Raw genomic sequence first — 24226 nt, forward strand, 5'->3', positions numbered from 1 at the left:
ATGACCATAAAAAGTTTACGAACTTGCCACGGCTCCAAGATAATCAGTTTATCTTTTCTCTCTATGTTAAGGGTTGTCATTTAAAGTGGAGATTCTATTACGAATCATAAAAATTGTCTCAAACCCTTTAGAGCTGAATACATATGAACACATGTTTCTTCCAACTACGGTGCGAAATACATTCACTCAAAAGAGCTTGAGAAAAAAAAAAAAAAAAATAAAACTAAAACCAAGGCATTGATCCGTTTCAGTTCTAAACACCAATATTATCCTGGTTTATAGAGAAGGAGCAGTTACTTTCCATACTGATATTACTCCAGTACTAACCGGGGCACATGCAGGTCTCCACTAAAAGTCATATACTCCACTGTGGGATTAATTTAATTTCGGTAGGCGATCTCCCCTTCATTTTCTGGTCCTTCACATTCACTTTTCAGGGGACATATTGATTGTCTCATACATAAAAAATGCTGGCACCTGATCCAATTCGTCTTACCACAGTCCAATACTCGGAGACAGACGAATTTCCTATAGTGGGGGAAACCTGGAACTCACCAAAGTACGAGGACTTCACATTTATCGACTGGATTCGAGAATCTGGAGCCAAGCGCCGAGATCAAAGCGCTTCGAAAAAATGGATTGTTTTAATGCTCATGGCCGTGCTACTGGGTTACACCACAGCCTTTATTGACTTGGTTTCTGCTTCCCTTCACGATTTGAAAAAGGGACTTTGTCTTTCCAAGTTGGAAAAATGGTCTCTCCTAAGTCCATATCTGACATGCCCGGCTGAAGATTGGTATGACTGGCTGGAGTTGATGATCAACCGCGATGGAAAAGTTTCCAATGCCATCATAAACTTCCCCATCTACTTGTTCTTTGTGCTACTTTTCGTGGGATGTGCAGCATACATCAAGGAGAAAAAGGCTCCGCTTCTCAGGCAATCGGGAATCCCCGAGATGAAGCTCATTATTGCAGGTTTGAATTACCATCTAGATGCGTTTTTGGGAGGGCTGTCCTTCCTCTTCAAAGTATCAGCTCTCATATTTGTGGTTAGTTCTGGCCTTTGGCTCGGGAAAGAAGGCCCATTAGTACATGTTGCTAGTTGTGTTCTCTCAATCTGCCTCAAATATGTTTGTGGTCAGAAAGTGTCAGAGGGATTAAAACGGGAACTACTTGCGGCAGCAACGGCAACGGGTATTGCCGTGGCTTTTAATGCGCCAATTGGCGGTGTTTTGTTTGTGGTGGAGTTATTTCCGACGTTTTTCATCCCAACAAAAATCATGTGGAACTCCTTTGTATGTGCTACAGTGGCTTTGGTGGCTCTTTCAGGCTTCAAAGTATTTACAGACGGCCAAGACTTCCACGAGGAAGACCTTTTCCAAGTTCTGTTTGGTAATTTCAACTGGCTCTTCATGGAAAGTATTCCATTCATATTCCTAGGATTAGTGGGTGGGTTTTTTGGTTTCATTTTCACAAAGGCATATGTCGCTTTCTCAAGACCAGCTTACAAACACCGCCTATGGCAATTCCTTTCCTCTACTTTCAAAGTGAGCGAATCCAAGGGTAAGTATGTTGAAATTCTTCTTTTAGCGCTTGCAACGGCCGTTTTAACATACTTGTCGCCCCTAACAAGAATGTCCTTGGGTGCTTTCCTCAAGTTGCTTTATACAGATTGCCCTGCTGATCTGTCCGCATCAAAAAATAACTCAACCAACTTCATTTGTCAGGGATCCTCTTTTTCCACAGTGTTAAGCCTTGCATATGTCGTGGCACAAGGCTTTGTTTTATCAACCTACTCATACAGTGTCGGACTTCCGGGGGGTGTTCTTATGCCGTCTCTTGTCCTTGGAGGTGCGACAGGGAGATTGGTGGGCATAATCTCCAAAGCTATTCAAAATGGCATAGAGTCTGAGAATTGGGCGACATGCACAGCAAAATCTTGCATCGTTTCTCCATCTTCTTACGCTGTTGTAGGCTCGGCTGCCTTCTTCACTGGAATTACTAAACTATCCTTTTCTGTGGTGGTTATCATTTTTGAATTGACTGGTGCTGTGACTTATGTTTTGCCCATTATGGTTGCAGTTATGACATCTAAATTTTTCAATGACTGGCTTTGCGAGGAGAATGTGTATGATGCATGGCTCAATCATGAGTTCAATGTATCAGAATACGATTATATTCATGAGGTCAACGCTAACAAGGGAAATGGGTTATGTGAGTTTTCGTCAAAATCCGTGGGTTTCAAAGCAAAGCTTCCAGATGTGGCAGTATCAAAGGCAATGATACCATTGTCGAGAATAAAGTGCCTTCACATTTTCCCCTCAGAGCCATATTCATTGACCGGGTTGTATGCCTTCATGTCTGACGATTCTCAGGAGGGGTACCCATTAATAGCCAACGAGAAGGAACCGGTCAGCTTGGGCTACGTTGCCAAAAGAGATTTGTATCAGCTGCTTCAACAGACTTTTGGTAATTTACAGTCACCAACTGCACTTGTGTGTCTCCGAGTGAAAGTACCCGAAAATATGAGGGAAAAACAGATGGAGTTTGAAGAGTCACTAATCAACGTCTACGCAGAGTTGCATGTGGTCCCTGTGGATGCGCAAGATTCGGTCATAGTTGCTAAGGACACTACGCCTCTTGTAGAGGTGATTGAATTATTTGAGATTATGCATTTGAACTATCTCATTCTAATGGATGAGATCAACAATAGCTACATGTCTGGGTTTATTGACCGCTTCATCTTGGCTCAGGAATTGGACCTGGTGTTTGAAAACATCAACGATGACCTTGACTCTATCGCAGATGAATTTGGAATTCACGACGAAGATCTAGAGGACGATTATCGTCAACCAAGAAGACGACATAATCGCGTGAAGTTGATCACTTAGATTGCCTTGGATGGCTAAGTTTTCTCGGATCGGATCGTATAACAGAATTCCATGCTTTGGGCTAATCACTACCGTTCATTTACATAATCTATACTGACACTTTAGACTGAGCGCTTTAACGTTCAACGTAAAGCAAATATACAATAGAATACCAAAACGTTGTAGTTCTTCACTCAACAATAAATGGAAAGGTCCGCCATTTGGTCCCTTAATTGTTCTCTTGAACTTGTAGGAATGACATTTCTCATTTATAGAAAATCTCTACATGTATTGAATGCGTATGTATACTGGATATCATCGCACGAAATTCTTACACATTTCTCCACATTAGAAATGAGATGTCCCGCCCGCCAGAAACTACTTTGGTTCTTTCCAGCAGAGAAGCTTTAAACAGTAATGCTGTTATTGGTATCGACACCCAGTTTCTAACTGTGAGTGACTTTCTAAAAGGCATCAAGCTTATCCCTGCCGGGATGCATTTGTTCCATTACTCTGATTCTGTTGACGATGGCACATCTGTTCGATTTGGCCGCTGGTTCGAGTGTAAAGGGAACGATATAATTTCCGTTGAGTTCAAGGATGATGCTTGTGTGTTTCGGTATCTAACTATGGTTCCTGAGAACTTGGGCGATTTGTATCAGCAAATGGTGGAATACCCCGAAGATCATAAGGCATGGAAAAGTTTGGTCAGCTTTGTTGACACCGAGGTAGTGGAAGAGTTCTGTCCACATGAATTGCCTGTCTCTACGTCCACGCCTCTGAGAGAAGAGAACATGGTCCTTGCCGATATTTTGATGGCGAAAAACCCAAAACAGAAGATAGACACTCAAGCTTCGGAAGAATTGCGATATACAATTATTCAGGGTACTGTGCCTGGCGAAACTCATGGGAAAGACTTGTCCACCATTACGAGAGATGCTCTAGATAGGTCATGGTACTTGCAACAGCTTTTTGGCCATGATTTGGAACTCCTACTTGGGGAACTTCAGTTATGTTTTGTTCACTTCATCGTTCTTGGCAACCTCTGCTCTTGCACACAATGGTCTAACCTTTTGAAGTTGGTGCTGATGTCGGCTTCGTTTTTGCATCAGAACCACACATTTGCGGATTCCTTTTTGCAAGTTCTTGTGGCCCAGCTTCTCAAAATCCCGCCAGAATATATCTCGCTGACACTGAACAATCTGATTGTTGATATTCCAGTGTATCTTCAAACCATGGAAAACCTCTATCATGTTTTCGGCCAGCTGAAAGCGTGGGAAACCTTGCGGAGAGTCAATGCCAAGTTGGGTTTCGATCTTCTGTTTGCACTGAAAGTGGACGACGACAATTTTGAAGTCTTCGACTTGGAAAAATACGACGAGAACGATGAAGATGCGCCGATGGTCGTCTTTTAGTGCTGGTGCTCTACAACGATATCCCAAAGAATTAAGCCTTTTATGTACAAGAATCTAATGCTAATATATTTTTTCACTCTCCCGCCAATTTTTTCTGTGACTCCTCCAATTTTTTGAGTTTTCTCTCCGTGCTTCTTCTCTTGGACAAGTTGAGCCGCTCAACAGCTTTCATCTTTGTTTCTCGATCCACAATTTCTCCGTGGTAAATGTCCTTGCCCAGCTGGAGCAACTGCGAATACTCCTCTCTGTAAACGTCCTTTTCGTCCATGGACATCAGCCTCCACTCAAGGCCAATCCTGCTCCGTGCGTCTGATTCGGGCAAGTGCTTGTACTTGGGATAAGATTTGGCCATGAAGTAATTCCATGCATGCGTGAATGTAACGTCGCCATTAGATATATCACGCTTCACCCGCGACACCCTCAGCCTCTTTTTCTCTCCCGTATACCTGCCTTCTTGTTTCAGCTGTTGCAAGAAAAGCTTGAGATCCAACTCATGCTTAAGCTCTGCCGCACTTTTCTTCTTCACCACTGGCTTCTCATTCAAATCCACCTTTGCTCCCCAGGAGTCCACAGCTTCTTGAATTTCATCAAACGAGGGCAACTTGGAGTCGGCAGAATGCCCAAATCTAGCCTCGAGTGCCTCGTTTAGCTGTGACTGTGTCCATCCTCTCGCACAATGGGTCTTTGGAACCAAAACCCAGCCAAACTTGGTGAACACTCCGTTGTAGAGCTCCGGATGTAGTTTCAGCCGAGCAACAGACGTTGTGCCAGTCACGTATCTGCGTGCAGATGCGAAAAAGACCTTGTGGGCCCACATGGAAAGATATGGACAAAAGGAAATGGGTCTGGCTAAGAAGTGGGTGTTTTGCACGTGACTGAAAAGTCATCGCCAGATGGTTGTCTCACCTTTTTGTATGCACCACCACGGACCCTTCAAAGCTGGAAGAAGATGTATCTTCCCGGATGATAATCGTGATAGAACGAGCAAGACCAGAAACTATAAACCGTCAGATTCATAAAAAAATGCTCTTCTCGCCCATAAAGAGCGGTAGAAGGGAGATCCAAGGGCTGTGGTGTCCAGATCCAGAGGGGCGTACCTGCAGGACCTGGCACTCCTATCGGATAACTCCATGTAAATGCGACAATCAGACGACTTACGGAAGAAAGCAGCAGCGTTCCGAAAAGCGGAAAACACATTATCTGTTGAAAAAAATCACATTAAAGTAGACTGTAGAAGCCACAGAAGCGCATTCACACCATCGTAGCGTTGAACAGCTCCCCACATTTCCACAGTAATCAGGGCCTATCACGTCACATGACCTCTGATAACGGCGCAGCGTGCAGGTATCTCTTGGGTGGTTAATAATCTTGACAAAAAATCCACTAACCTTGCAATCGCACAAGCAGTATTTTCCCAGCTCCGCGAGAATAGAGCACATTTCGTCTTTCCACAAGGGTATAGACCCTCCCGTTCCCGTTGCTTTCTTGTTTGAACGCTATTTTGGCTGGTCCTCCACTCGTCTCCTATCACTTTCTTCCCCCATCCACACTTGACTATGGAAGAACCCAGGTCTCCGCTTTTCCCAGCATCGTCTTTGGCCCCGGGGATCGAAGACAGTAACCAATACTTCATCCCGCAGCTCCCCGATACCCCCACTGTCCAAACATCGTCGTTGCAGGTCTATGTTGTCACCACAGAAAAACACTTGTTTGTGCAAGGGTTCAACGCATCAGAGCAAGAGGGCCGGCCCCCTACTCTTTTGCGTGGATGTCTTGTCATACGCGTGGTCAAGCCGTCCAAAATCAGAAGCATCTCTCTTGTTTTCAAGGGCTCCGTGAGAACGGATTGGCCTGAGGGCATTCCTCCAAAGAGAAATGTCTACGCAGATGGACATGACTTGGTGACCCACACCTGGCCCTTTTATCAGATGGAGACGCCGGTGCCTAAATGCGGCGCAGACATCTACGTTCCGTGTGGCAAGTCTGGCGTCCACGAGGATGTTTCGTCGCTCAATTTGGCCGAGTCAAACACTCCCCAATTAATGCCTATCGAGTCTGCCACTCTGTTTGCTGCGAATCTCGTGAAAAGAGCCACATCGCCTCTTTCTGGCACGTCGTCCAATCACTTGGCGCCTACTACTTCCGGTCTAACTTCCGTTTTGTCTGCTCTGTCGTATTCAGGCGCCGATGACGAACTGAAGCCGGGCCACTTTAGCCCAGGCTACTATGTTTATAATTTCGAGCACCCGCTTCCTGCTCTGACCCCCGAGACCATCAGCTTGAACTTTGGCCACGTGGCCTACTCGCTTGAAGCCAGCATAACACGAGTCGGCGCATTCAAGTCAAACTTGACGGCTAAAGTCCCGGTGGATGTGGTGCGAATTCCGTCCGACAACAGTGTCGAAGAGAACGAGCCCATCATCATTGAAAGAGAGTGGGAGGACCAGTTGCGGTATGAAATAGTTGTCGGAAGCAAATCGGTCGTTCTAGATTCCTATCTCCCGTTGTCCTTCCGGTTTATTCCTCTCTTTGGCAAAGTGGCATTGCACCGTATCAGAGTGTACATGACAGAAAACTGCAACTACTACTGTAACAATAAGACCGTCCATCGTGCTGAGCCAGTGCGGAAGTTCTTGCTTCTTGAGCACAAAGCTAAGAAGAATAAGTCGTTAATCTCGAAAAGTGGTGGTTTAACCGATGGCCCGGCTCCTGAAGATGACGAAGTTCTCCCACGAGAAATGGAGTTCCAGATGTTTGTGCCTTCTACCATCAACAAAAAATACAACTACTGCATGCATCCCGACACTGCTTACGACGACATCCAATGTGACCACTGGATCAAAATATCCTTGAGGATTTCGAAGCAGGACCCAGAGAACCCAGAGAAACGCAAGCATTTTGAAATTCTGATCGATTCTCCCATCCATTTATGCTCTCCGTTGGCGGCCCATAACCACACTTTGTTGCCATCTTACGACATGGAGCCGGAGTTTCTTCCTGTTTACACTCCCACTTCTCCTCCTATGTCTCCAGAAGTGACGGCATTAGACTGCTCTCATAATGGAGGTTTGGGCAGACTGCTTCTTTCAGCTATATCTGGGATTTCTGGGCAACAGAACGGCAGTCCAGGGGCTCGTCTGGATATATCTCGCCCGTTAACTCCACTAGAGTTCCATCATATTCTGAGCCCCAACAACAACGATGTGCCCATTGAAAGAGATCCGAACATCCACTTAGAAGCCAATTTATACGAACCTCCTGATGATGAAGTTCTTGAGAAATTGGGTTCGCCCCAGGCAAAACCTTTCTCTCCGCAGATCAAAGCGTTCTCCCCCATAGCTTCCCCCCTAATGAGTCCTGTCTTGTCGAGACAGCCTACTATTAATCCTCCATCTTTTGAGCAGCCTGGTGTGTCTCAGGATGTTCTCCCACCAGCTTATGAGAGGGAAGACCCTGCCCACATCATAGCATCAATCGCTTTAGATGACTCGCGTCACGGTTCAGATATGAAGAGTGTCCATTCGGGCAGCCATCTTTCTGGGCTTAGCGGAGAACCCAGTATAAAGGATATTCTCAGTAGACAGCTTGATCAAAGATCAAGAAACAGCCAAAGCGACCGAGAATCTCTTAGAAGTGCTCAGACATCACATGCGAGCGACAAAGACTCGATGAAAAGCCACCAGAATTCAAACAATGGCGACGCCAGCTCTATCAGAAGTGCCCAAAACTCGAAGCACAGTCTTTCAGACGAAAACAGAAAGAAAAATGGCGAAACGCCCGATTCGGTCGGAACCAATAATCCAGTTGGCGGGAACACCCATGAGTCCGCAAAGGAAAATGCTACCAGTTCTGCTGCAATGAAAAACAATGCAGTGAAAGACGTTTCAAATGACACTCTTTTGCCCGGCACAGTTATGCACCAAGATGATACGGAGATTGCGGACTTGGATATCACCGACGTTACACCGTTTGGACATGACGTATCGCCTAGCATCATGAAACCAGCCAAATCTCGCAACTCTTCGATTTCTCTGTTCACGTCGCTGGCTGTAGGGCTGGACGACATTCCGTTCGACCAAACATTCCCGCTTTTGTCGCTATCGAGTACCAGTATCTTGGATGGTTTAAGACAACTGTTTGACGATCCAATGCAGAAGTCTGGGTTTATGGGTACCCCTTCCATGACGGATTTGGTGGACTCGAACTTTTTTGGCAATGATGAACATCGCATCAACGGATCTCTTTCTCGTTTGCGGAATCCTCGCATTAAGAAGCATTATCAGGACCCGCCGCAGATAGTTGAGCCAGGTGTGGCAAATGCCGGATCGAAAGACCGCCAAAAGAGTTTTGGAGTAATTCCGCTGTTTACGTTTGATACCAGTCATAGCCATAGTCCAAACCGAAGCTCGACCGAGAGCGATGTGACTATTGATGAGATATCTCAAAGTGGGAGAAAGGGCGATACGTTTATTGAGCCTCTAGATCTTCAGGAAGTGGCATCTAAGTAGTATCTACGAGAAACCATAAACATTTTTCCGTTCGTGTAGGTCCATTCAGTGACATTTGTCAACCTTGAGTCCTGAACGCATTGTAGCAAACCGATCAATTGATTTTCAAAGGTTCGGACGTTTTCGTGTCGACAACCTCTCCGTTTCTTTCTTCAATCTGTCCGAGCCACTCAAACAAGACACCCAAGTCGCGGCTTCCCAAATCTTCTCTCTCACATGCCTTGAGGTACCATTTCCTGCTGATGTCACCAAGGAACAAAAAGCGATTGTACTCTGCCGCACAGTCTGTGGCCAAAACAAGATCTTTCTTTGTCAATTTTGTGATGAATCCGCCTTCGTACCCTGAATCTGCGGGCAAATTGTATTCTTTTGGATAGGCACCTGCAATAGGACAATTGTCAACCGAGGCCCACGATTTTCCCGTAGACACAGCTACAAGCTTGGCGTACTGCTGCAAATTCAAGTTGAAAGTGTTTGCCAACTGGAATGAGTCTGCCACTGCCAAGTTTGTCACTGCCAATAAATAGTTGTTGGCTAATTTGGCCGCAAGCCCAGATCCATGGCTTGGGCCGCAGGCGAAAATGTTTTTCCCCATTTTGTTCAAGAGAGACGTCAACGCAGGCGAAACATCCTCTATGGTTTCCCTGGAGAGCATGAATGAGAGACTGGCTTTCCTTGCTCCTGCCACTCCGCCGGAAACTGGCGTGTCGATGAAATCAAACGAAGGAATGGTACTCTTGACAAATTCGTGTACTTCACGTGAAGTGCTGATGTCTATGGTGGAAGAGTCCAAGAAGGTCATTGGCTGTAACAGCGGCTGTTTCTGGTAGCTCAGAACCAAGTCCTGAATGACCGCCTTGACATGCTTGCCTTCTGGCACCATGGTAATGATAAAGTCTAACTGTGAGTCGACATCAGTGACAAACAGAGAAAGGCTTTTCAAAGGCACCAACTGAGAGGCCTTTTCTGGCGTGGAATTTTTCTCCACAAAGGCGTCTGTTGCCAGCGGCACAGCGTCGTAAACATACAAGGTATCTTGTGGCTCCAATTGGTTGTATATATGTCTAGCCATGTGTTGGCCCATCTGGCCTAAGCCAATGAACCCGAAATTCTTGGACGCGGCAATAGAGCCTGAAAAGAAACGAACTGAACGAAGCATTTGGTTGCTGGAGTGGTTTTTATTTATCGTGAGCGCTGATTTTTCCAAGATTCTTTGACTCTATATATGCCCCAGGTTTGTACCCCACATTTCGGAAAATGGCATTATCCGCGATAGCCACGGGAAGAATGAGGGGGAACCACATACTTTTTTTTTTTTGTACTGATTTTCTTTTTCTCAGCCGAGACTGCTATTCTTGGCTTTCATGCCAGGCTAGCTAGAAGGTTTTCTGCTTGTCTTTTGTAGTCCATGAATCTACTCCATTGAGCTATGCGCATAATGAACATGATAATGCGACTACGGTGCGGCTTGCGCACCTACTTTCCAAAAGCGGAAAGTTGGTTTTGGTGTTGGAGCGTTGAAATGAAGCATTCAAGAACATGACCTTAGGTTCAAAGTGTTAAAGAAAATGACCTTAAGTCCAAAATGCCTAAAAACAATTTAATTGAGGATGTTATATATCTGTTGCGTATGGTGTCGGAACATAGGTGTTTTTGCATGCCCAATGATGACACAAACTATCCACCGTGATCGAATGATAAATTATAACATTCATGAGACCTTCCAGCCTGATATTAGTCGTTGTTTATGCCCTCTAAGATGGCACGAAACCAAAATCCTTTTTCTATCAGTGTTCTGCTGAGACATACACCTGTTTAGTCAAAAGAGTTAGCCTGAGGCTATTCAAACGGAGTAAATACGGTGCCTTGTCTTCCATATGGCCTAGACGGTCAGACAATTCTCAGAATACCAAATGTCAGCATTTGAACAATGCACTCTGAAGATCACTGAAGAGAAATAGAACAAGACTTCAAAGGTCGCACGGAAGTTAATTGAGAGACTACTTTATTCTACACATTACACACACCAGAGAACGATGAATATGAATGAAGTAGCCAAGAACGACGAGCTTGAATGAACTAGCCACAGAATACATAGTTATAAATAGTGTTCTGAGAGCTCTCATTCACAACAATATAATCGTCCTACTCAAAGTGGTCACCGAAATCATCTGGGTCCGATTCATTCTTTGATTAGCTTGGAAAAAGTGAAGATTTCCTAGTTTCCCATCTTGCCCAGGCAACATACTCTAATGCTTAGTCATCTCCGTCATCTCCGTAACCTGCAAGATAAATTAGCGATACGAGAAAATCGCACAGTATCTAAGTTAATTCGTAACGGCCCGTTTCCGGAAAGGGCCCGCGTTTCCGCAAGACGTGCACACGGCGCCCGGAAACCTATTTCCGTGTCTCTACTTATATTCCATGCCTCCAGCCACTGGTATTCCATCCAATCTAGCATCTTAACAAAAATGGCAGATCTTGCTCACAGCAGTCAGGTTCCTACAAAGACTTCGTACAACACCAAGAAACCGGGTCCAGCGTACTTCCCTCAAAAAGGGTCCAAGATCTATGCTGACCAGGATCTCTACACCAAAATCGCCAATGCTCCTAAAACTTTGGTGGAGTCTCACTTGTGCAAGCCTAGAAGCGGCTATGCGGTCAAGGTTCCAGCAAAATCGCTTATCCGCTTGACCACGCCCGAGGGACCTCAGGTTTGTGACTTGAACATCTGGAATCTCCACAACCCAAGAGAACGGTTCTGGGCCGCCAGAACCCGTCAATTGCACTCTGCTCACGTGTCCAAGTTCGACCGCTTGTGGTCTATCTTGCCTTTCTTGCGTCCCTTGGTCACCATCACCGCCGATACTTTGGGCGGAAGACACACAGAGTGGGGTGGACGGATTCACGACACTTTGGGAACACGTTGTGACCCATACGTGGAGAAGCTCATTTCAGGCGAGGAAAACGACTTCCACTGCCATTCAAATCTCGTGCGTGCTGTTTTGCCCCATGGCTTAACGGAGTTTGACGTGCATGATGTCTTGAATGTGTTCCAAGTGACGGGACTCAATGAATACGACCAGTATTTCATGGAGGCTTCTCCATCTACTAAGGATGACTACTTTGAAATGTTTGCGGAGCAGGACTTGTTGATTGCCATTTCTGCTTGCCCAGGCGGAGATTTGTCCAACTGGGATTGGGGTGAAAAGGAGGGCGACGACAAGATGGTTGACAACTGCAGACCTTTGGGAATAGAGATTTACAAGTTGGATGATGAATCTGTCTTGGAAGGCTGGACTCCTCCGGAGTATGCTCCTTACAAGGGTAGACATGGATTGAAAGACCCAGTGCAAGAGTAAATACAACAAGAAGAACTGAATATACAATGAAACTAGAGGAAAGTTTGCAGAACTACTCAAAGAAGTTATAGTATAAATGAATAACGGAAAGGGATCCAATATATAACAGCTGTTAGAGGTCCTTGGTGAAAGACTTGTCTCGACGTTGCATAATTGACCATATCGAAGGTCAAGACCAGTTGGATGTAGAGCTACAGGTTACAGATCAGGTGAAAACCATAAAGGCCACTACTGGCATTTTGCAGGTCTAAGAAGGAATCTCCATAGCCTAATGATGTTCAGAGCGAAGAATTGATGGATATGATCATTAATATTGAGCTTCGTTTCTAAAATACACCACATACACATTGATCGATGAAATCATTAGAGCATCAATTGACAAGCTTAAACTATTCAGAAATGGAATTTTGCACTTCACCCAAACGAAGAACTGAGGTTTTCGAAGAATGGTGAAATTTAGATTGAACAACAGATAAAGATTCTGTAATGAACATCGCTGTCGTATTATGAATTGAATCAAAGCATAATTGTTCAAATGGATAATTCATCTATCGCTAGTATTTAATGGCCACTTTTCAAGTCTGGTCATACTTGGCGCTATATATACAAGTCTATGTAATACTGGATGCTGCCAGTTATGTTGTTCCGTCTATGGCTTCGCCGATCCATTCGCTAAGCTCATCATCGGTAATGTAGCCTGCAATATTGCTTCCAGTGTACTTTATAGAATCACCACGGTTCAACACGAGTTGAAGGAACTCAAAGCTCTGTGTGATGTTTTCATTGGCTCCATGCAATGTAAAAGACTCAACAAGACCCTTCTTTGCAATGGTAAATTCCACTGTGAAATCTTTGTGGTTGAACGTATGAGTGAACGGCATAGTGTTGCCATACTTCCAATCCCAGTCCATAAGTTCGTCCCTCACTTTGGCAATTTCTTCAGGCAACTCGTCGCCTTCCTCAACGTAAACCACCCGGCAATCTTTCTTAGAAAAACCTAGCACAAAGTCATCAAGTCCAAGAAGCTCTGTCTGATCGAATTCTTCATCTTCGGGTTTATCCACTTTGTTACTTACGCCGTACTGCTCTTGAAATTGAGAAATGACACTTTCAATGAACGACTCTTGTTCAATCTCAAGATTGGTTACTGGCGATTTGACAGAGGAGACTGACTTCTCAGATGTCACATAGCCTATTTTCTCTTCGTCCCGGTGGAGAAGTTGCCGCAATATATCAAGCCGCAGATTAAGAAGCATAGTGCCATGATGATATGATCTGCCTTTGGAAAGCTTGTATGCGGATCCGGATACTTTCAAGTTGCCTTCTTTTGTAACAATGTCGCCTCTCTCAGTGACAGTGATTTGCTTTTGCACGGGAGCCACGGAATTGACTGCATCCTTCACCAAATGAGCAAATGTATGGCGGTCGAACTTGTCCTTGGTAGTCATGAAAGAGTAATTGACGTTACCAGAGTCATGTACCACTGTGCCTCCTCCTGACCGACGTCTAACCAACGGGATCTGGAGGTTGTTCAAGAGAGGTAGATTCACTTCCTTCCATGGGTTCTGGTTCTTGCCAATGACAACGCAAGGTGAATTGACATAAAACACAAGCCTGTTGCAATTGTTTTCTTGCTGAGGAAGAGGCATTTTGTTGTAGATGTAGTCTTCGATGGCTAGGTTAACGTATGGGTTCGAGAGCTTTGAAACGAAAACAACGGGTTCTCTGCTGTGACAAGCTTCTTCAAATCGGGACATGGGCACTGATATACCCTCTTTCTTCTCGGTGTCGAGAGGTTCCCTCTGCTTTAAAGATCGACTCAAAGGCCTGGAAACTTCCTCTTTCACCTCCATTCCTAAGCGTTCCCGATAAGCCCTGACATCGGGTGCCTCTTTGTAATCTTTGAAATCCCCCAAGTTGAAGAGCTCCTCGTCTATCGGAGAAAGATCATCTTGGAAAGGAACTTGGTGAATTCTTCTCGTCCTGATGAGAGGCAACACAGGTCTTCGTAGACACCTAAATAGCACTTTTGCGTCCATCTCACGAATATTGAAAGATTCCACCTGCACTTGTGCGCTCATCTCACTACGCAAGTAGGCCGCCATCTCTAATCTGAAAGACAGGAAAGCTTCCAAACATGGACCGAGACTTGACGCTAGAAACACATCTTCTAACCCGAAGTTACACATCCAACACCCGCATTCGGGAACTTCTTGACGAAAGATATTCCGTACAAGGAGCGCAGAGACCGTATCTCAGTTTAGTCCCGACAGAGGGAATAGAAGCACCAAAAGAGAAACAGGACGTGACGGACATTTCCAAAAATGCTGAACTAAAGCCGACAAAGGCCCGCAAGATCAACACCCGCAAGGAAATGAAAGTGTACATCAAGAAGACGTTGGCGAAGCAAGAAGCGATCGTGAAGAAAATGAAAAGCTACATGAAAAAACATCCGGGCAAGCATTTCGACCCAGAGCCCATGCTTTGCCAATACAACATTCCCCGCTATAAAGTCTACCAGCAGCTAAACCAGCTATGGCAGTCGTACATGCGAGATCTTCTTGTGGGAGACCAGAGAAACCCCAACTTGAACATGATTTTGCCGAAATTGGCCACAGCAGACTACAACGGATGTGAGTTGGAGGTAATACATTCGAGAAACAGAAACTTGATTGGCCTCAAGGGCATTGTTTTGTACGATGCACAGCATTCTTTCATCGTGGTGGTTCCTCAAAAGAGAGAATCCGAAACGGAACTTTCGGCGGCTCAGATCGTTGGTGGTATACGCATTTTGCCCAAGCGGGCAACTTTGTTTGGATTTTCTGTCGACACAGGTGAAGAAATCAGGCATTTCACCATTATGGGAACTCGCTTTGAGTTACGGGCTGTTGACCGTTCGGCGAAAAAATTCAAAAGCCACAGCGTGGAGGATATTTACTGATGCATTATTACTCATTAAAGCATGTTAACTGTATAACCAGCTAGCATTATTTACTGTTTGCATGCCAGAGACGATTCGACCCGTAACATTGAGTACTTACAGAATAGATTCGGTGTTAAAGCATACAATTAGCATCTACTTTATGTCATTGGGTACGGCCTTATATGTGTATTAATGAACATTATGTGTCATTAGCGAATTGGTCGTGTTCTATTCTTTCACAATAACATGTTAAGACAAACCTTCCGTCGTAAAGTTCCAAACGCAAAAAAATAAAAATGAATATAGCAAAACTCCATTACATGATTTATTCACTTCTTTATTCAAATGGACAATTGCCTTGGCAGTGATTGGACTTCTTTTTGTGCTCCATGAAGTTTAGAATAGGCAATGATTAGTACTCTAAACTTTCAGCTCAAGTGTCCAACCAAATTATGCTGTGTTAACTACCAAACCGACTACTTAGGTGACAGAAAGAATGTGAAGAAGAAGGCGTAGCCCAATTTGCAAGCGTAAGTGTTCAAGGTCATTCCACTCACAGTTTAGTATCTTGCTATGAAATAATACACAGATTTAACAAAAGAGCATATTCTTCCCTTATTGAATAACTATTGTAACAACTTTCCAGTTCTGCACTTTCCTACTGTTAGGGTACGATGAGGAAAGTGTATCATTAATATAAGCATGCAATATCCTAATAAAAAGTTTCCGTATTCACTCTCTTGCCCATGCATCCAAGTATACTGTATCCTCTTCGTCAACCTCGTCATTAATCACTGCGTAATGGTCAAAGACGCTAAACTGCTGGTGATTTTTCATTGTGTCAATGAAATTTTTTTGCAAGTCGTTCAACAAGTGCAGCTCGTTATATTGCCGGCCATAACCTGCGTCCAAGACACTCTGCCACGATACTTTGTATACGTCAGTTGTGTCTTTAACCAACTCCACTTTGTCCTCGAATATCAACACCTCGCACAACGATCGGATGTCGTTGATGGCCAAGTCGATGTTTGTAATTTTGTGCTCGGTTAGAAACTCCATGATGGACTCCAACGTGGCGAAGCCTGTATGTGTTGCAGGATATACACTCTGCAAGATATTGGTGTTGGGTGTAGGGTCTTGAAATGCTGCCGGAAAAGTCTTCAGCGCAATAAAACGCCAAACAACAGTCAAGAGCGAGTCTATGAATTCTGTATCGAGCTCACTATCGGTAAACCAAGGGCCTCCCGTGACATCGATGGAAGGCTGGAGATTGTAGAGCATGTAGATTTTCCGGGTCGGGTGTTTGACAGACTTGATCAGTTTGATGTATCGCTGGCCCTCCAACTGCTTCAAGCACCGCATCACCACGTGCTGATGCATGTTTGTCTTGGCTTTCAACGTCTTGGTCCATATTCCTTCTCTTCCTGAAGCTTCGATGTAGGAGTAGATCAACTGCTCGTCGTCATTCATGGAGGTGAGTTTCCTTGTTTCGGACGCCTGGATCACCTGAAACCGCAACTCCTCGCCAACTTTCACCAATTTCATCATCTTGCGGTTTATGAGACTCTGGGTCATGCCCAAAATCTTCACCAAGTCTTGCTCATTCATCAACTGCTGGAGCTCCTCCTGGCTGAAAAGCTTAGACGAAGGGGCCTCGCCCATTCGCTGGTATAGAAGATCCGATTTGTCATTTTGGTCCATGTTGGGTTCTACCTCCGATGGAGATGACTGGCGATGGTGTATTTTTTTCCGATGTGCGAAGTGCAATACAAAGACAAAAGCGACCCGCACCAGTACTTAATACTGTTGGAAACACCTTTCTTCCATGCTGTCAAATGCAGGCTCATCTGGCAGACCAGCGTTCAAAAAGAAAACTGTCAAGGGGAAAGGGAAAGCACGTGCCCGGGAGAGTATTTTCGCTCAAGATTCTGCCTTGGAAGACCTGGAAATAGATCAGAAACAAGACTCGACTGTGTTCGCGCGACCATCAGAGAAAAGAGCTGTGTCCAGTGGTGAGAAAAATGCCCCTGGCGCTGAAGGAAAGTCAAAGTCGGCCCGATGGGCTCAGTTTGCTAAGCTAGCGAGTCCAGAATTAGGATCCAGCTTCCAAGATGGTGAGCACAAACGAGAAAGAGAGTCATCGGACAACTCGATGGCTGAATCTTCAAATATTCCGACTGTTAATGCGCTGCTAAGTGATGCTGTGGTGTCTGGATTGGACTCTCCTTTGATTGCCAATGCTGGAATTGACGAGTCCCCGATGATTGTCGATGCTCTGGCCGCTGATGTTCAAGCTAAACCGGCAAGTGAAAACACCGCAGGACAGATTTATGTCGCTCCAAAAACGTTTCTGCTACGAGAATCCCACTTCAGGGATAAACCCATCCAACTAGAAAGAGAGTACGATGATTTGAGTGATGACGAGAAGCCTAAAGTCCAATATGAAGATGACGACCAGATGCAAGACGGCGAAACCTTCTTGCAGGATGCTCCAACTCGCTTTGATCTGGAAATGTATGAGAGTGAAATAATGTCTGTTGCCAGTGATGACCATCACACTGGGAGAAAGATTGTCGAGCCTCCTAGCGTGGCGGATCTTCTAAGCTCGCTTGGTCAAAGAGTCCAAGAACTACTGTTGAATTCGGAGTGTCGGAAAGTGGAAATCCAGGATTTGAAAGTGCATTTGGAAGGTGCTCGGGCCGCAAGAGAAAGAATACTAAGTCAGCTACGCTGTATTATGGAGAAGAGCACACAAGGCTAACCGTGGCAAATTTCCAATTCAAAAGCCTAGTCAGCTGCTTCAAACAATACTTACAATTCATGAAAACAAGCCGACTCGTGTTTGACTTGTATATAGATATGACAGGTGGAAAATGCATATGGGCCATGGCAATTGTCGTGCGCATGGCAAAGATCTTGTACCGCGCTAACGTCGACCAATTACCGCATTCGGTATGAGTCAGACCTGTCCTATATAATTGCCCATTTGTTTCCTCCTTACAGTTTTCCTAAATCTTTCCAAAAGACTTTCTCTTCTTGTTATGCTCAAAAGATTTTTCAGTCTGACCATCACAAAACCAGTTCCAGCAATGAGCACCTCCCCACGTCATTTAATTAGCATCTCTCACCTTTCCAAAGAGGAATTCAATAGCTTGGTCGAGAAGGCCGCAGCATTCAAAAAAATAGTCAAGGCTGGTGACTCTGAAACAATCAAAAAGAATCATGACAAGCTCTTGGGAAAATTGGTTGCGCTCTTGTTTTCCAAAAGATCGACCAGAACTAGAATTTCCACCGAAGGTGCTGCAGCGCATTTTGGTGCCCAGCCAATGTTCTTGGGCAAAGACGACATTCAGCTCGGTGTCAATGAGTCCATGTATGATACTACCCGTGTGATTTCGTCCATGACATCTTGTATTTTCGCTCGTGTGAACAAGCACCAAGACATTTTGGACTTGTGCAAAGACTCGACGGTACCGATTATAAATTCGCTCTGCGATAAGTACCATCCATTACAGGCTATCACTGATATCTTGAGTATCAAGGAAGCCTTTGGGAAGACAAAGGGGTTGAAGTTGGCATGGATAGGTGATGCGAATAATGTCATTAATGACTTGGCCATTGCAGCATTGAAAGCGGACATTTCCGTCTCCATTCTGACACCAAGCTCTGTTCAGGTTGACCCTTCTATTGTGAAGACAGCACAGGAAATCGTGGACGCCAGCAATGGTTCTCTTTCGTTCGAGTTGGTGAACGAACCAGCAAAGGCGTTGAAGGACGCCAATGTTGTGGTGACAGACACGTGGATCTCAATGGGAGAAGAGGATGCCGCTGCCAAGAAATTGAAGCAGTTCGCCGGCTACCAGATCACACAGAAAATGCTTGAAGAAGGTCAAGTAAGCTCCGAGTGGGTATTTATGCATTGTTTACCAAGACACAAAGAAGAAGTGGCCGATGAGGTGTTTTACAGCGACAAGTCGATTGTGTTTGAAGAAGCCGAAAACAGACTTTACGCTGCTATGGCCGTGATTGAAGCTTTTGTGGTGAACAAGGGCGACTTGTTGAAGTGATGAGTATATGAATATTTCCGCAATTAATGAATCTGATTTTTGCTACTTCAGTAGACCCCAGCAAGGTTTGAATGAAATAAAACAAATTAAAAGTAAAGGTTGAAACAGTTTAGCTTGACCAGAAAATCAACTAGCAGTGAAAAGGATCTTCTTTGTTGTTGTTTATTGGTGTCATTGTTAGAATCTCCATTCAAGTAACCTGCACCCAAGGTAAGTTTTCCATTCAGATACCATTCAGCTTTTCTTTCCACACATCATTTCAATGACAGATTCACAGGCTCCTTTGGCTGCTCCAGCAGAGCATGTTCTTGATACGCTTTATGTCAATAATTTGAATGAGAAAGTGTCGTTAAACAAACTCAAGGCTGTGCTTAATCTGCTATTTGGGCGATATGGCAAAGTCATCCAGATAACAGCACACAGAAACTTGAAGATGAAGGGACAGGCATTTGTCACGTATGCTGACCCAAAAAGCTCCGACAAGGCCCTCCGAAAGCTACAAGGACGGCCTGTGTTCAAAAAACCTATTCGCATAACGTGGGCCAAGGCGTCCTCGGACGAATACAATCGGCTACTACAAAATTTCGATGCTATTGCCAAAAGACAAGAGTTGAAGAAAGAGAGAGAGAGGCTCCGCAAAGAAAAGGAGCAACAGAAACCACAGACACCGCAACCAGGGACTTCTCAAATGTCCAAATCTCAAATCAAGCAGTGGAAATCTCTTCCACCCAACAACATTCTTTTGCTTCAAAACTTGGCAGACCATCAACTCTCCAACGAAGTGTTGGACGCAATATTCTCAGTTTTCAATGGCTTTGAGCGTGTGCGTCTAATCAAGTTCAGAAAGTTGGCGTTTGTGGATTTCGATACTGAAGCTAACGCTACCGCATGTCTAGAGAAGTTGGGCAATTCAGACTCACTTGAAAACGCTCTTCTTACATATGCAAAGAAATAAAACTAAAACGTTCTTTAAACAATATAGTAGAATTAAAGCGCTCAAACGTATAGAAATGAGCAAAGGCAAACTATAAACGACAATGTCTGGTGGACAGGTTTAGAATGGGATGTTGTGAGCAGACAAAATGTTCTTCAATCTGTTCACTTCATCGGCCAACTCTTTCTTGCCTTCCAACAACTCTTCAACCTTGGCCTCCAATTGGTTCATTCTTTCCATCTTTCTGGCTCTCGAACGACGTGCCGCTTCAGTGTTACGAGCACGCTTCAAGAGAACAGGATCTTCCGAGTGAACAGCAACGGGCTTCAATGGTTGGCTCCGTTGCTTCTTGGAGTACGACACACAGCCCAAGTGATCAACCTTGGCCTTCTTGGAGACTCTGTTAGCAGAGTCGACAGCAAGAGTGTCACGAATCACAGGCGTGGAGAGAGCTGGAGTAGAAGGAGTTTCAAGTTGCTTGACAGGCTGCTGAGGCTTGGCGCTCTTGACTGGAGCAAACTGGAAAGTGTCTTCAAACTCTTCAGCAAACAAGTTGTGCAAGTCCTCGTCCTGTTCAGGGACAGAAGGCGCGCTGGCAGCATGTTCAGGAATAGGCTCGTCCTTGAACAAAGAAACCCAATCGTCCTTGGAGTTGACCTTGGTTCCGTCCAAGGTGAAGTCCAACTCGTCAAACATTGGCGTGTTGCCCAAGAGTTGGTCATTGTCGTCCAAGTTGGTGGAGAAAACAGAGTCCAAGACTTCTGAGTGGACGATAATGGGTGAGCTGTCTTGGTTAACAGACAAGCTCGAGTCCTTCATGCCAGTGGTTGGCAAGTGACAGGACAATTCGTCAATAGTCTCCAACTTGACATGAGGAGAAGCGGTGGGAAGTTCAGACTCCAACATCGAGTCGTTGTAAATAATAGGAGCAGACATTTTTGGTTGTTTCAAGATAGTAGTGTAAATTAATGGAAGAAAAATAATGGTAGTCTTCAGTAAATAGTAAAGAGTAGTAGCAATTAATCAGCAGGTAAAAACCGGTAGGTGGGCACCATAGTGGGATGTAGAATTAATCAAGTATCATATTAGCATATTGGAGAACAAACTTTAGTTTGAAAGTTATTGGCTTGGATCTTGGATCTTAATAACTTGTTGTATTTTCTTTGATGATCAAAAAGAAAAAATGTAAACGTTAAACCTTAAAATATATTTAAGCACACATTGTAAAAATATCTTCGACTGTAAAATATGGGGAAAATAAAAATGGGAAAAACTGGTGTGGTAACGTTTGTTGATTAAGAGAAAAGAAAAATTAAAAGGTGCCGGGCGGATTGCGTAATATATATATTGCTCATAATACGAGCTGAAAATTTTTCGCTCCTCCTCCTTTGACGCCGCTACCGGCGTCCTGCACGTAGTGCGTTTTTTCCGCCTCTGAATACGTTTTTCGTCTTGATAGGTATTTGCACGCGGGTAAATTACAGTCCAGTTGCCTGTTTAGGCAGGTGAGTCAGTGCGGTGAAAAGTTCGTCAAGAATGTAAGGCTGTTTGCTAACAAGGGCAATGGCCATATGAACTTGTTCTTCTTGTCTACTCCCACAAACCATTGAAAATAAGCACATATAGCTTTCTTGAGACCTGTACCTTGTCTGCTTAGGTAGCATCATGCTACTTGGACTTGCGATCGGACCAATGGTGTTGAGAGTGATGTCAGCATGCAGGACAGCGGGTTCCAGGTCCCCACATTGACAAGATTCAATGGGGGCCGTTTTGAAATGGGTGTTTTTAGTGGTGTAGGCCTTCATTATGATCTTAGTTACTTGGTATTATGTCTGGACTTACTAGTCACACTTGTGTGGGGAAACGGTTGTCCTTTACTCTGAATTTTTCGTAAACTCCACCGGTTTCGGGCCCGCGCATATTCATGCAAGAGCACATTTATTAGGCTCTAGTGCTCCGATAAAGAGACAAAAAGCCGTGCTGGCAATGCATATGCCCGAACACTGACGCTTTCTCTTCAAAATTCCTGGCTTGGACAGCCGCTTGGGCTTGAGTCTGCTCCATAGAAAGAAGGCTACTTGTCTGCTCCGTTACTTCCGACACGACTGTACATTATCATTACTTTACGAAGTGTAGTATTGAGACTTCATGATTAGCAAACGTTCTCAACGGCCGTGCCACCACCGCTCAAATCTGGACTACGCTGGTTCAATCGAGCGGCATTACTTCATTTCGCTCCTTGACACTTATCTGTTCTCCGTAAACCTCTTTTTCGCTCTCACGTTCTTTGCCAAGTAAAGCTCGTAAACGCCGCGCATTGAGCACCAAGAAATTTAAACGGCTTTAACACCATCAACTGGCATATTGTCGCCCGTTTATGGTCTGAACCATTTGGGCATGCTCTTGTTAAGTTTTGTCTTCAATTTGGGCTTTTCGTCACTCGTTCCTTTTACGCTTTTTCCTGTGGCCAGTGTATCCTCTTCTAGTTCTCCACGGTGCGTTTCTAACATGACAGTAGAGAGTTGGCTGACATCTTTTGTGTTTACGCCCTGCGCCAAATACGGACCTGGCTGATGCGAGGACGAAGGCTCCCAGATCAAAAGCATCTTTTCCTGTTGAAAGTCCGGATGCTTGCTCAAAGCGGTGCCGTTTTCTTGAAAGCCAAACTTGATTTCTCTAAAAGGCGGTGTGCCGTTTTTGATCCTGTAACTGTTGATGAATTTGGGATCAATGTAGCTATCGATTTTCTTCATAAGCTGGCCGAGTTTGGTGGACGGATCTTCAATGTGCAATTGCACTAGAGACCGGTCGGGGAATCGAAGACGAATAGCGTAATGTGTTGGGCTCTTAGCCTCGTTCTTCTTCTTGGGCCTTGTCTGCATGGACTTGATGATGTTCAAGTATGTTTCTGCCTGTGCTGTAGTCATGTTGTAATCATCCTCGGGGTTCTCATACACTTCAAGTTTCTTATGCGGCACGTAGACAGTGTCCTCGGTGTCATTACTCAAAACAAAGGATCTTGCATTTTTTTCAGAATTGCCATCTGATGCGCCTGGTGTTGTCTTGATTGGGTCTGTCTGTATTAAATCTTCACCTTTTTTATTAGCAGAGTTCGTCTCGTCTGGAACAATTGTGTTTGAGAGCGAATTCGATGGACCCTCGGAAGGCAGGCTCTTTTCTTCTGGATGATCTGTTTGATCAGACTTGGGTTTCAGTACTGGCTCTGTTGTTACCGTTTTGTGCACAGTAGGCTCGGGTTCCCTTGCGTCCTTCTGCTCCTTTTCAAGCAATCTTGCCTGGCGCTTCTTCTCCTCCAATTGTGCTCGAAGCTTACTCTGCTCCTCTTGCAACTTTTTCTTGGCCGCGTGTTTGCTCTTGTCTTCCACCACCAATCTGATCATGGCGCTAGAAGAGGTGCCCAAAAGAGACTTGAGTGTCGTTTTGTCAAACTCATGACTGATATTATCGACTGCAGTCTGTAAGACGCTCAACAGCACATGCTTGCTGGCCAAATCGATCTCGATATTGTTCAATGTGGCAAACTGCAAAACGAGCTCTGCGGCGGTTATAGATGGTGGCACTTTCATCATGCTTGTGATTTGCTTCAGCTCAATGGTCCCAACTATCTTCAAATTGACTTCGGTGTTTCCTTTCGAAACCGTGAGTGTGAGCTTGGCGTTGTTGACTAGGTTTGTATAGCGAATAGGCAAAAGGGCATCCAACTTCTTGCCACCAGAAGATAGCTCGCCAAACGACAGAGAGAGATTGAACTTGGCAAGACTGAGCTCAATTAGCTGGTTGACTGTATGTGTGTTAGGGCATTGGATTTTCTTGCTGACATTCTGATACAGAACATGGCACGTAAAGGACATTGTGGATTATGTTGCTTGATGGTGGATCTGTAAAGATATGTGGGACGCTGAATGCAGGTCTTGGACCATAGAAGGCAAACTAGTAAGATCTTTCATTCACTGCAGTAAATTTAGTGAGAAACTTTGCAACAGTGATTGATATGCTTGTTGCCCTTCGAATGTGCTTTTAATGCCGAATTCGGTGATTTTCGTACTGACTTTTGCAAATTGCAAAATATTGGCCAAACCGAACGTCGAATCTAAAGCGCACGAGACGGTAATTTCAAGTAACCGAA

General features: G+C 44.7%; 14 protein-coding genes across 14 annotated transcripts; 8 read left to right on the plus strand and 6 right to left on the minus strand. All coding sequences in view use genetic code 12, as the record gives it.

The window, feature by feature from the left end:
• Positions 1-467: 467 nt before the first annotated feature.
• On the plus strand, positions 468-2891 carry FOB63_003947 (uncharacterized protein; the record flags this gene model as incomplete). Its single annotated transcript, XM_002614492.2, has 1 exon — positions 468-2891. One exon carries the CDS (start codon positions 468-470, stop codon positions 2889-2891), a length of 2424 nt encoding a protein of 807 aa, XP_002614538.2.
• Positions 2892-2997: 106 nt separating this feature from the next.
• On the plus strand, positions 2998-4285 carry FOB63_003948 (AAR2 family protein; the record flags this gene model as incomplete). Its single annotated transcript, XM_002614491.2, has 2 exons — positions 2998-3018; positions 3146-4285. The coding sequence occupies 2 exons, from the start codon at positions 2998-3000 to the stop codon at positions 4283-4285; spliced, it is 1161 nt and encodes a 386-aa protein (XP_002614537.2).
• Positions 4286-4358: 73 nt separating this feature from the next.
• FOB63_003949 (uncharacterized protein) lies at positions 4359-5102 on the minus strand (the record flags this gene model as incomplete). Its single annotated transcript, XM_002614490.2, has 1 exon — positions 4359-5102. One exon carries the CDS (start codon positions 5100-5102, stop codon positions 4359-4361), a length of 744 nt encoding a protein of 247 aa, XP_002614536.2.
• A 739-nt stretch (positions 5103-5841) lies between these two features.
• FOB63_003950 (uncharacterized protein) lies at positions 5842-8793 on the plus strand (the record flags this gene model as incomplete). Its single annotated transcript, XM_002614489.2, has 1 exon — positions 5842-8793. The coding sequence occupies one exon, from the start codon at positions 5842-5844 to the stop codon at positions 8791-8793; it is 2952 nt and encodes a 983-aa protein (XP_002614535.2).
• Positions 8794-8887: 94 nt separating this feature from the next.
• On the minus strand, positions 8888-9952 carry HPD1 (Hpd1p; the record flags this gene model as incomplete). Its single annotated transcript, XM_002614488.2, has 1 exon — positions 8888-9952. One exon carries the CDS (start codon positions 9950-9952, stop codon positions 8888-8890), a length of 1065 nt encoding a protein of 354 aa, XP_002614534.1.
• A 1093-nt stretch (positions 9953-11045) lies between these two features.
• Positions 11046-12155, plus strand: FOB63_003952 (urea carboxylase-associated family protein; the record flags this gene model as incomplete). The annotated part of the gene is made up of 1 exon (XM_002614487.2): positions 11046-12155. One exon carries the CDS (start codon positions 11046-11048, stop codon positions 12153-12155), a length of 1110 nt encoding a protein of 369 aa, XP_002614533.2.
• A 635-nt stretch (positions 12156-12790) lies between these two features.
• Positions 12791-14194, minus strand: FOB63_003953 (putative lipoate--protein ligase; the record flags this gene model as incomplete). Its single annotated transcript, XM_002614484.2, has 1 exon — positions 12791-14194. One exon carries the CDS (start codon positions 14192-14194, stop codon positions 12791-12793), a length of 1404 nt encoding a protein of 467 aa, XP_002614530.2.
• A 98-nt stretch (positions 14195-14292) lies between these two features.
• Positions 14293-15096, plus strand: POP4 (RNase P/RNase MRP complex subunit; the record flags this gene model as incomplete). The annotated part of the gene is made up of 1 exon (XM_002614485.2): positions 14293-15096. One exon carries the CDS (start codon positions 14293-14295, stop codon positions 15094-15096), a length of 804 nt encoding a protein of 267 aa, XP_002614531.2.
• A 714-nt stretch (positions 15097-15810) lies between these two features.
• On the minus strand, positions 15811-16779 carry RPC34 (DNA-directed RNA polymerase III subunit; the record flags this gene model as incomplete). The annotated part of the gene is made up of 1 exon (XM_002614483.2): positions 15811-16779. The coding sequence occupies one exon, from the start codon at positions 16777-16779 to the stop codon at positions 15811-15813; it is 969 nt and encodes a 322-aa protein (XP_002614529.1).
• A 124-nt stretch (positions 16780-16903) lies between these two features.
• FOB63_003956 (uncharacterized protein) lies at positions 16904-17839 on the plus strand (the record flags this gene model as incomplete). Its single annotated transcript, XM_002614482.1, has 1 exon — positions 16904-17839. The coding sequence occupies one exon, from the start codon at positions 16904-16906 to the stop codon at positions 17837-17839; it is 936 nt and encodes a 311-aa protein (XP_002614528.1).
• A 280-nt stretch (positions 17840-18119) lies between these two features.
• ARG3 (ornithine carbamoyltransferase) lies at positions 18120-19145 on the plus strand (the record flags this gene model as incomplete). Its single annotated transcript, XM_002614481.2, has 1 exon — positions 18120-19145. One exon carries the CDS (start codon positions 18120-18122, stop codon positions 19143-19145), a length of 1026 nt encoding a protein of 341 aa, XP_002614527.2.
• Positions 19146-19407: 262 nt separating this feature from the next.
• Positions 19408-20100, plus strand: FOB63_003958 (uncharacterized protein; the record flags this gene model as incomplete). The annotated part of the gene is made up of 1 exon (XM_002614480.2): positions 19408-20100. One exon carries the CDS (start codon positions 19408-19410, stop codon positions 20098-20100), a length of 693 nt encoding a protein of 230 aa, XP_002614526.2.
• Positions 20101-20199: 99 nt separating this feature from the next.
• GCN4 (amino acid starvation-responsive transcription factor) lies at positions 20200-21015 on the minus strand (the record flags this gene model as incomplete). The annotated part of the gene is made up of 1 exon (XM_002614479.2): positions 20200-21015. One exon carries the CDS (start codon positions 21013-21015, stop codon positions 20200-20202), a length of 816 nt encoding a protein of 271 aa, XP_002614525.2.
• A 1439-nt stretch (positions 21016-22454) lies between these two features.
• Positions 22455-23951, minus strand: FOB63_003960 (uncharacterized protein; the record flags this gene model as incomplete). Its single annotated transcript, XM_002614478.2, has 1 exon — positions 22455-23951. The coding sequence occupies one exon, from the start codon at positions 23949-23951 to the stop codon at positions 22455-22457; it is 1497 nt and encodes a 498-aa protein (XP_002614524.2).
• Between the last annotated feature and the right edge of the window lie 275 nt (positions 23952-24226).

This window comes from Clavispora lusitaniae (genome assembly GCF_014636115.1).
Source record: "Clavispora lusitaniae strain FDAARGOS_655 chromosome Unknown tig00000185_pilon, whole genome shotgun sequence".
Taxonomy (NCBI): Eukaryota; Fungi; Ascomycota; class Pichiomycetes; order Serinales; family Metschnikowiaceae; genus Clavispora; species Clavispora lusitaniae.